We start from the raw sequence: 11,850 nt of genomic DNA, 5'->3' as shown, positions 1-11,850 counted from the left end.
TTTATCACTCAATATGATAGTACCTGTGAGATCAGTAACACGTGAGTCATTCAGAGAGCTTCAGAGTCATTAAAAGTTAACCTTTGCTCTTTGATTTTATTGCACCTATGAGGCTGTGAACCCTGGCTAAGTCACCCTGAGGGAACACTGACTGATTTTGATTATTGTCAGTGTTGGCAGCTTACAATAAACTGCTTTCTTGTAAATCAGTGTACTTCCTTATCTTCACTTTTAAATGTCAACCCCAGCTTGCCACATGACACAGTTTCTAATGTTTAAGCACTTATTGGAAACCCGAGGCTTTGTCTGCTATACAGTTTTTTTTTTTTTAAGTTCATTCAGAACAATTATTTTTAATAGTTTTTCTCATTTTGAATTTCTTTTGACAAAAATCAGAAGAGTTGACTAAAAAAAGCAACGTGAAGCTGGGGGGACTTGAGTTTGAAGGACATGAACTGATACTGATTAGAGGATATGATCCTTGATCAGTGGCCACCTTGGTGCGTGCATCTATGTGTATATGTGTGTGTGAGTGTGTGTGTGTTTATTGTGTGGCTTTCTTCCTTTACGTCCCGGATTGTGGGCTCCTCGTCCACCTGTCCCTCCTCAGCGATCTCCCAGTTCCTCTCCTGAGGACTATTCTCATCTTACCCACACTACTCTTTAACCAGCATGCTCCCCAGAGACACCACCAACGCCTTACACACCACTGCTTGCATAACACAACCTGTTCACGGCAAATCACAACTTCCCATTAAGAAGGGAATTTTTCACTTGTCTTTTGTCTTTTCTGGCCTGGTACGGCATGAATTAAACCCACAATTACTCTTTGAAACCATTACCAGCCCTTTTTGATGGCAAACCCAATGATTCCAAAATATAACAAACTTTAAATAAAGCCACAAAGTTGTAATTTGTATATTTCGTCTTGATGTATTGAGTTTTTACAAATCAATAAACTGTGTTTATGAAATGAAAATACAATTAAAGTACAACAAATGATAAGCAGTTAGATGATCCGAATGAAAATGAAGGTAGATGTAAAAATACATGGACAACTTAAAGTAACCTAATGAAACACTGAGACACAGGCTTACTTCTCACCATGAGGGGCATATAGTTAGACCAAACAATGGTACTTAAGACCAACAATTAAGCACAATATTTTACAGAAAGTACGTATATAGCTTTTGAAATGTTTTACTCTTTTATCTCAAGCAGCAAGCTTCTTTCTTAAGAGGCAAAAGATATTGATTTCAAAAGAATCATCATCCAATAAGCAGACAGTTTACGTTGGTGCCCCCAAACTCTTCAGTTTACTCATATTTTAATTCAAAGTAAAGCTGATACTTTCAATGGTCAACAACAACTAAACTGAAAGGTCAGTGCTGATTCTGCACACAAACCTCAGAGACGCAGAGGACTGAGGAGTCAGCAATACGGAGAAATCAGGAAATAACAAGAATAGACAAAGTAAGATTATAAATGTATCAGTAAAAGCTCTCGCTTGCAGTTAGTCCTTTTTTCCATCTTTCCTTGTATCACGACTTTCACAAAACTATCACCGCTGCTTTAAAGCATCACAGTGACACTTTCATCCAGTCGTTAGCCTTAGTGACACATGGGAGGGCAAAATCAGTGTTTGTTTCTCGTTTCTAATGATTTATTGTGGGAAGCCTCAGACGCCACAAAGAGATGTTGCAATACACAGAGAACCACATTGCAGACACTGGAAATGTTAGCAGAAAAGACACTGGGTTAGCAGAAATTCACACAGCATGTTTCTCTGTCTCCTCCCAGTAGTCTCACCACAAAGATTGCCACCAAGTATTAAAGTAAAACACTTATTGAAACAAAGTACTGCTCGACAAAAATTATCAGCAAATATGCGTTTCTTTTTCCATCTGATGTTACTGCTCATCCTGTGCTGGATGAGGAATTAAACCTCATTTTGTCTTTTGACTGTAGCTCAATTTTATCACCTGGTCTCACACAACTGCTGCTGCACTTTTCAAACATCATGCAAACAGAAAATGAAACAAAACAGGTAAAACTGCAAGTTACCTCCGTAAATCAAAATCTTTGAAACAAAGTGATGGTTACGTTTTAAAGCAAACACAATTTAACTTTAAATCAATCTGTTATATTTCATTGTGTAAGTAGCTAGAGATTGGAACTCATCTTTAATCACCATAAATTAAAAAAGAGCAGAATGGCATTTTACAAAATCTTATAGTTTAAAATCTTGTCTTGAAATGAACAAATGGATCAGCTGTATATGGTCTAAAAAAAATAAGGGGAGCCTCAGCAACACAAAAACATTGTTACCAATAAACAATTGTTACCAATAACAATTGTTACCAATTCAAAATTAACAAGTAATGTTTCTATAACTGTGAAAACACAAAAAATACAGACAGGGGTGTTTTATTTTGGAAGGCTGCTTCCACTCTTTAAGCCAAATTTAGCTCATCTTCTTAGCAACACTAAACCAAACAAAGCTAATCTAAGCCAATTTATGTGGCTGCTGAGTCCATTCAGTCTTTGGTTTTGTTTTCCTTTTTAATTTTTATCATGCTTTCTTAGGGATCAGTAGCTTTCACATTTGAAACGATACGGTATCGATCTCTGGAACCTGGTAATCTGTATCAGTACTCAACGGTACCAATTTACGGTACTTTTTTTGGCTGTATGTGGTAAAAAAAAAAAAACTATTTTTTTAGTAATTTTTTTTTTTTCAATTTGACATATTTATTCTTCAATATATAACTTTATAATGCTGTGTTCATATTCAGTATGGAAAAATCGCCTACTCTGCGATGCGTTTAGGTACCTAAACATGGTACCTTTCGATTTCATGTGAATCAGTACCTGGTACTTCAGACAGAATTTGGTTGAGACCTTTAAAAGTACTTAATTCAGTGCCCATCCCTATGCTATCTAAATAAAAATGTGCTCACATATTGTCACTAAACCAAACCTTCAAACTGCCTTGTGAAATTTCTTATAATGAGGATAATTTTGGCACTCGATTTTGCATGGTACACTTCATGATCTTGTCTTCCAGTTATGCGTCTTGTGGACAAAGTGGTACCACCCTCTGCTCTCTTGGCTGACAATGTCCTGTTTTCACAAGAAATCTTACCCTGCTTTCTTTAAGTATCAGTGTGGAAAATATGTTCCGCAGAAATGGAAATAAACTCTGTTACAAAGCGCTGATAATTTCTTTAACTGACAGGCTTTAAAAATAACTGCACAGAAATAATTTGACTTTGTGATGATGGGCTCATTTGCCATCTTTTTGAAAACTTTTTTAATTCTATAAAACCAGTATTCAAGAAAAACAGAAGAGAACTGTAGAGAATGAGAAACATACAAAAAGCTAATAATTCAGTCATTAATTAGTTGGTTAGCACTTGTAGGTTCCTCCTTTTTGGAAAAAAGTCTAAATTACCAATTAGGGTCAGTGTGTGCTACAGAAAGGGACCATCAGTATTAGCTTGTCACATTCACACACAGCCTAACAACAGCAGGAGAAATGTAGGGTTCGGTGTCTTGTTCAAGAGCACATCAAACATGGAAGATTTATTATTGGGGGATTGGGGTTGAGGGGTAGAGACAGTTTCCTGTCACAGTTTTTTTAAAGTCACTTCCTGTTCTGTGGAAATTATACAGAACTCCCCATATAGAAAACCACACACACATACACACACACATACACACACGAGCACTGACATAAGAATAAACCCCGAACACCCACGATGTTCCACCTGTGATTTTACTCAGTGAACCATTGATTGATTTGATTTTCTAATTTAGGCGAAAGGTTCTATCCAGAGATGTCATATGAGGAGTGCATGACTTCCTTCATTGCGTGAACTTTGTGAGTCAACACAGAAAAAAAAGAAGTTGTTAATAAACCAGAATAATGAGTCCGTCTTCTTTATTATATGTTTAAATCTGGCATCATCATTTTTCACTGAAAGGCTCCTCTACATTTATTTATGTTATGATAAACGGATTTAGTTTAGTTTTGGGTTTTTCAGAGGTGCTGCATTATTTTTGCACTACTTGCAAGTTTGTATGTTTATCATGTGACAGTTTGCAGCTTGAACTCAGAGCCACAGTTGGTGTGTGTACACTGTTCAAAATTTAGAATAACCTACACCAACTCAGGTGTGTTCAACTGGGAAGTGAAAATCTTTGTGTGTGTGTGCGTGTGTGTGTCTAAATCCAAACATGTTTATACCCAGTTCCCTCACCTCTCCGAAACCAGTCTGACGTATGGGATGACTGTGATGTCTGCCTCTGGGTACAAATGCCAAACTGTGTCAGACACAGGAAAAAGAAGAAGCAGGGTGATGCTGTCTTATTCTGAATAACTTGGTGTGAGTTGACCACATCAGTTCAGTCCAGTCTTTGTTACTCACGCAGGGCAAAGGAAGAGTTGGGGGGGGTTATCTGAGAGCTTCCCTGCTCTCAGTATCCTAGATCCTTCTTTTAGTTTCATATACAGTTTAAGTTTCATCATTCCTACACTAGAGTATGTGTTCATTGTAAAGCCAGCCTCTAAGGGGAAGCAGTTCCATCTCTTCAGTTCGAGGTTGATGTCACTGAGTTAAAGAAATGTGTGAGTGCAGGTTTCCCAGACACCTTGGAAGTTAAAGCTCATAGTTTAAGCTCTTACGAATTGTAAAAGCCGCTAATACATTTCTTTTCACATCCCTTCTCATCTGTTGAGAATATTAAAGAACTGAAACTAATGATGGTAAAACTTAAAAATATTATAAATGCATTAAAGCTCCAAGACTGTTATAAACGTGTATGTTTCACCAGAGCGGGTTAGGAAGTCAGTAAAGTGCAGAAACAATCTGAGCAGAGTGGCTTTCTATAAATCTACTCATGTTGCACAGCTTTTTTTTATAACTGTCATGTTTTGGGACTTTTCAGGGACCTGCACGAGGTGGGCGATCATCAAACCTCATGATTACTTTTGTTCTTAAACTGAGTAACAGCGTGTTCTACATGCCTAGTCATGCACTCATGCAAGCTTATGTAAATACTGTACAGAAAGAGGAGAGGTTGATTGGAGGTCTAGACAGTCAAAAACACAAAGTTCCACTGAATGCTTCGCACGTTGTTGAAAATAGTTAATAATAAAGTGTATCTGTTGCAAGAGAGCTAAAACAGGTACCATCATCCCTTTGTAGAAAATTATATTGTGTTGAGACTGAGCCCATCACATCTATTTAGAAAGTACCATACCATTTTGTATTTGACTTTTTTTGTAGTAATTACACAGTTATAAACATGATAATATCCAGACAGGCACATGTGTCATTGAGTGAAAACCTTTTACTTTAAAGGCAGTTTAAAGAAAAAAAATTAAGGTAAAAAAAAAAAAAAATGATAGTAAAACCTATCAGTAAAATCCCACATTGCATTAGAAACCCCATGCAACTTTTCATTTTTTTTTCCTTTGATAACTAGAAAAAATATTTTTTACAAACATTAATCTGTGTGTTCATCCACAAGTTTGTCAAATCAAAACCAAGAAAGCTTGTGCTTGTCAAAACAAAATTCAGAAATGAGAACTATGGTTTTGTACTGAGCTGCTGCTGATCTAAGGCTTTCCAGAGATGAAGAAGACATTCGAAGAGATTAAAAAGTCATCTGAATGAATCCGTTTTGACATATTTTCAGCGCTGACTGGATAAAAAGAACACTGTGAGAATAAATCAGTAGTTAGAACAAAGACTGTCTCAGCTCTACACAGACATCTCTGAACCAAAAAACAAAACAGCTTGTTCTGACCGAGTGATCTGATGGACATGGAGGCATCTCTTCCCTGCTGACACAGAGTACAACAGCACAGGGGCGTTTTACTTTTGAAACCAAAACTTTCTGTATTACTCCACCTCAGATTTTGTGATCGAGTCATTAAAAATTATGGTATATTGCTCTGCGTTGCAGGTTGTTTCATTTGCTTGAGCTTGCACCTCAGAATCGTGCATGTTAAACTCTTATTTTACAGATCCACAAAGAATGGAAACAAACAGATACATGTACAAAATATAAAATAGCTGGTTTGATAAAAGGAGATTTTATAAAAAGTAGCAGGAGTCCTGCTGAGCTGAGAAACTGGTCGTGTGGATGGATGCTCTCCTGTTATTTTTTACTTTTATATGCTGCCTAGAATTGATGTATAAAAACAACTGCCCCCTAGATTGAAATATCCTGCTAAACATCAGCTTCTCTTTGGTCAGGTCAGAATAACAGAGACATCCTCACATTGAGAATCAGCTTAAAGGCTTCACAATAAAATCCTTGATGATGTGTCTTCACTGTGATCATTCGTACTATTTGCTGAAATTTCTTCCCTCCTGCTTTACTTTTTCTGCACTACAGGAAAATAAAAAACGCTCTCTGATATGTTTCACGTCCAGTCTTAAGAGCTCCTGGCAGGCTCTCTTTGCTCACAGTTCAGGCAGTGATGGGCATGTTGTCCCTGTAGCAGGCTGATCTTTGGGGACTGCTGTAGCTGCACAAGTCCTGATAGATGCGAGCCATCTGGTCAGTGGCTGAGCTGTCAGACATCTCCAGGTTTGGGGTGTTGCAGAAGGACTGAGGACGCCTCATCGAGTCCAACAGGTGCTGGCAGTGCACCACAGTGATCTGCATAAACAGAGAAAAGCACAGGGGATGTGTTTAAACTTCAATGTACAGAAGTGATCAACCAACACATCCTTTGAACAATTTAATAAAGATTCCACGAAAAGTCAATTTTTCTTATTTTTCTGTTTTTTTCTCACTTTCGCTGAATAATGCTGTTTTGTCTGCATTGTTTAACATCATGTTCTAACATTATCAATCATTAATGCAGGGACGTTTTCGATGCTTGCAATGAGCGTTTCCTACCTGCACAATGATGAGTTTGCTCTTTGCATTGTTGAGATCATTGAGCTCTTCTCCGAAACACAGAGTCACAGTTGGATCAGGAGCAGGAAACTGACCCTCCTGGTACAGCTGCAAAGCTGTGAAATACAAAGTGTGTGAGCAGTTCGAATTCCTTACAGTGCTGCAGTGAAACAAATGAATTCATGAAACATGGATGCCTCTTACCTTGCAGAAACCTTCCTGTGTCAAAGATCTTGACGACAGCATCCCGCTCCAGTTTGCAGGGTGCGGTGCTGTACTGTGAGCCCACCTGTCCCATCCCGCTCCAGAAGACTCGGCTTTGGCACAACCTCTTGATGAAGATCCCTTCTTGGTTTGCGCGGATCAGCACGCCTCTCTCCAGGTGGCCCAGGAGCTTCTTCGTGACTTGGCGCTGGCGTTCATACTCGATGAGATCAGCAGGGGGGAAATAAACACTCTGCATGCTGTCTGAACTGTACAGGGCGCCCCGACCCAGGTGTTGCTGTGGGGAGATCCTGCAGCCCTCAGGGTGTGTAACCATCTGAGTCTGCATAAACTTCCCTCCGTAGTAGAAATTGATCATCATTTGGGAGAAAACTGGAGAAGACAACACTTGGTCAACTTTTCGGTGAAAGAAGCACGAGTAAAAATATTATTTGACAGATACAAACAGATGGATAGATACCTGAGCCCATGGCACCTGAAGGCATAGGGTCCTGGTGTAATGGGAAAGCTGTGAATAACAGGAGAAGATGAGAAACACCTTTTTCAACACAACACATGTCATGTCATTGTTTTGCTGCATCATCAGAAAAGTGCATTTCTCCAACACGATCACACAAAGAAATAATCACTTTAGTCAGCAAAGTTCAACAGGATGTTAGTCAATTCTTCCTTTGCAGAATTCAGCAGACAAGCCTGTAACCTCTATTTAGCACCCACCGAAGCAGGGACGTGTGATTGAGCTTTCCACTGTGGTTATTTTTTCAAACAGTGTGAAGCTCATATCTCACAAAGACAGGGCAGTTCATCTTGATATGAGAAGCAGAGATGTACATGGATAACCACACTGGTCTGTGGTTAGATAACAGTCACAGTATAGGAAACTAGAAACTCATCTTACCATTGATGCTACTCTGGGACCAGTACTCTGGACTGGCCTGGATACTGCAGCCCTCCTCCTGCAAACACAAAACAACCACAAGTTGTTAACAACGGAAAACCTTTCTGTACTTCATCTAGAGTAGGTGGGGTAAGTGTGTGCATTCTTATTGCAGCAAGTGTTAAAGAAGACTGCAGTGCTGTGATCAGAAAACATCAACACTGTTGTAGAGTGTCAATACAGAGTGTGAGGTGGATGAGGTCTCACCTCTTTAATAAACTCTTCTATTGCTGCAGGGCTGCAGTCCATGTCAGTCATATCACCAGAGCTGGATGACGCCAGGATCACCATCGAGCTTTTACCATCTGAGGTGAAAGAGGTGAACATTATGACTCTTTTTATGCATATAAGCAAAGCGGTACTGTATTTTTATGGTTTAAAATCACTCCAAGTGAGGCAGGATCATTTCAAAATCACAAATGTAAAATAAAAAAACCTAAACAAATGTGGTATTTATACTAATATCTGACTCGTGAACTCACTCTTCTGCTCTTCTTCAGGTACAATGCGATACACTTTGTAGGGCTCAGAGATGTCCAGCTGTGACCTTTCTGTCACCTCCTCAAAGTCAGGACTTTTATTCAGGGCGCAGCGGAGCCGAGTCTTCCATGTTGCGGGTTCAGCCTTGTCCCCCTCCTTGAATTTGCCTTTAAAGACAGCCCAGGCCTGTGCATAGTGGGGGAAAAAGAAAAAGCTCAATCGGATATCAATATTTAAGATGAATGCTTCAGTAAATAAATAAATAAATAAATAAAAGAGAGAATTTAAACATAGTGCTTTCCTTTCTTATCCTACCTTAAAGAACAAAAGAAGAGGGGGGAAAAGTAAGAAAAAGGAAACTCCAACTTATAACATTTTAAGATTCATGTATTTATTGAGCAGCTAACATTTGTTATTTTAGTAAAAAACAACAACAAAAACAACAACAACAACAACAACAACAACAACAACAACAACAACAACAACAACAACAACAACAACAAAAACTATAGGCTAATTAGTCACTATAAGCAAGAGGTGCAGCATATAACACAAGTTGGCGACCGCTTAGTGTCTTGATGAAAGTTTCTCCTCAGCCACAAACTTCACGCAGCACCGGACATGTCCACTGAGTTTCTTTGACACTAACTTTTGGTTTCACGCGTGAAACCCATAACCTGTCATCATGACCCTTGGCGAAACACAAGAGTTTAGTCAAACCTTGAATATGGATGCATCTATTTCCTGGTTGTAATCCTGTTTCCCGGCGTGTTTCCATGGAATTCGGAACAATGTGCGGCTGTCATCCTCCCACTGCAGCCCGGAGTACTGCGCACTCTCGATCTGCTCCATCAGCCACTGCTTCAGTCTGCGACCTCCAGAGTTTGACATCTTGATGAAGGAAAGTTGTTTATGGATCTTCACTTGTCCCTAGGATAGGTGATGTCACTTATAAATATGCATTGAAAATGTACTTTACATTTGTTTGAGACATAACGTTTTTTTCTTAATAAAGACAAAATGTCAAAACAACTTTCACTCTTAAAGTCAGAAATGAAAAGTACAAGCACTTACTGTAAGTGATGTTCAGTTGTCAGTCGCGCTCACTGTCGGATTGTGTGAAGTCACTTTATCTTGTCCCTGACTCGTACCCAACAAGTTTATAGCCCCCGGTGACATGAATGAATCGAAGGAGGGGTGATCAGACGGCGCAGTCTCACTCTGACCAATGAGAGCACAGGATCTTCAAAAGGTCGGCCCATTCAAGGAAGCGCTGTTCTTCTAACTGCGGGCATTTACAAGAAATGGCCTGACAGACACGCTGGTTGTAACAGAGCAACCCACGCCAAACTGTACGTAGTTGCAGAGCGTAGAATAAACCCGGAGAATCACAAGTTGTTTTGTTCTTTGGGGGATTTTTAATGCTCCACGCAAAGGTGATGTGGTTTTATACGCCCACGCAGCTCCGATGACAGACCTCGATATTAAGAGAATAGATACTGCAAGCACTGTCTACGATGGTGAGGAAAGATGGGTCTTCTTGACCAAATCCTCTGGGAAAATCCATATCAGATGTTGAAGTAATATCAGATATTAAAACAGAAACAAAGTGAATCTTATAAAGGAATTTTCGATCATTTTATTCTTACAGCATTATCTAATAAATTTCCATTTGGAGTTGCTGTTTGCTCTCCTGTCAGGGAGTCAAGCCAGGAATTTGTAAAGAGGAGTACAACTGATAGACACGCATAAAAAACAAACAGTAAATATTCTCAGTTATAAATGAGCAAAATAAGTAAAAAAAAAAAAAAAAAAAAAAAAAACTATTTCAGATTAAGTTTATCCCTAGTTCAAATCAATACACTTGAGTTCACAAAACCTGGTGGCTCCCCCTCAAGAATCAATGCCACAGACAGAAAAAAAATGCCATCTTATTTCCTGTTATGCCGTAAAAAAGCAAGTAACGCCGAGTAAATACCCCTTTTTGCTCCACATTCAAAATAATGAAACAAAGGAGTAAGCATTCCAGTTAATTTTCAGTCTGACATCTTGCATCAATGTTTCACTTCAGCCAAAAGGGAACCCTATAACTGATTTGGATGAGCACATCCATGAAGAAGGTCAATGTTTAAACCTCCCCAAAAAACTATTTTGATTTTGAAAGTTAAAACATAACTTTTAGAATTTCAAATGTAGCCCCTTTCAATGTCGAGAAGTTATATGACACTGTTACCAGTGACAAACACTTGTCGTAATCCTGATAGGTTAAAGCAGTAATCAATTCTCAACAGCTTAAGAGTGACCTTATTACACAAGTCCATCAAATTTAATCTCTGCCTGTTGACAGTGTTGCAAAAATGATTGTGTTAGGATCAAACCTTTAACTGGACGTTAGCATTTTTATTTTATTTCATTTTTAATTCTAGTTCACGTTACCCTACACCTAATTCACTGATAGGCAATATGACCTAACAACGCAAAGTTAAAATACTTCTTCAGGCTAATTATTTTGGTCAAGTTTTGCTTTATTATATCTATATTGACGTTAATTTTGATCTGTATCTTATCAGATAATCTTCAGAGGGAGTTCATGTTGTAATCTATATAAGTGAATCAAATTTCTTATTGTTGCTCATGCAAAACAACACTACTTTTTGGTTGTTGGGGAAAGATTAAGATGTTCAGTGATGTTTTCCAACTAAGTGTCATAAGTAGATGATCTGCTGAGTAAAACATAAAAGTGAATAGCAGAAACCTCCAACTCCCTTTACATAGATACATGCATTCATACAGACGCATACTGTAGTGTTGATAGTAGAGATTTATTAGCATTTCCATATTTTTTTCATCACTGCATTTTATTATAAAACACAAACCATAAAAACAAAACACCATAAATATGCAATTTAAACAGCTAAATGAATGCATGAATTAAAAACACAACCACCTAAAAATCATCTCTTTCACAATAAAAACCAATCAGAGCTTCAGTAAAATCAGGAAGACTTGAGCATTAGGACTGCAGAGATCCTTCATGTTTAGTTCTAGTTTTACTCTGACATAAGTTGTTTTAGTTACATATCACCTGTGATGTTTCACTTAAAGGAACATTTTGTTAATGTTTTAAAGTACTCTATAATAAAGATGTGCTTCTTTGAATGTTTGTTCTTTTGGGCTCTCTATCCATTAGGTCACGAGAGCAGATACAACATCAGGCTTATCTGGAATCATGAGATAACTCAGCAGTGTTTTGTTGGCTGGTATATTAACGCAAGGAGCTGAATCACCAG

General features: G+C 38.4%; 1 protein-coding gene across 1 annotated transcript; it reads right to left on the bottom strand.

Moving 5' to 3' along the window:
- Window positions 1-1,499: 1,499 nt before the first annotated feature.
- irf8 (interferon regulatory factor 8) lies at window positions 1,500-10,016 on the bottom strand. The gene is made up of 9 exons (XM_074667216.1): window positions 9,635-10,016; window positions 9,281-9,490; window positions 8,563-8,746; window positions 8,288-8,385; window positions 8,042-8,099; window positions 7,604-7,651; window positions 7,123-7,515; window positions 6,919-7,034; window positions 1,500-6,675 (listed from the first exon to the last, which is right to left on the bottom strand). The coding sequence occupies exons 2-9, from the start codon at window positions 9,449-9,451 to the stop codon at window positions 6,484-6,486; spliced, it is 1,260 nt and encodes a 419-aa protein (XP_074523317.1). The 5' UTR covers window positions 9,452-9,490; window positions 9,635-10,016; the 3' UTR covers window positions 1,500-6,483.
- Between the last annotated feature and the right edge of the window lie 1,834 nt (window positions 10,017-11,850).

This window comes from Halichoeres trimaculatus, unplaced genomic scaffold (genome assembly GCF_033239565.1).
Source record: "Halichoeres trimaculatus isolate MK-OKI-2021-1 unplaced genomic scaffold, fHalTri1.1 fHalTri1_scaffold_3, whole genome shotgun sequence".
NCBI lineage: Eukaryota > Metazoa > Chordata > Actinopteri > Labriformes > Labridae > Halichoeres > Halichoeres trimaculatus.
This window is presented reverse-complemented; position numbering and strand designations above follow the sequence as displayed.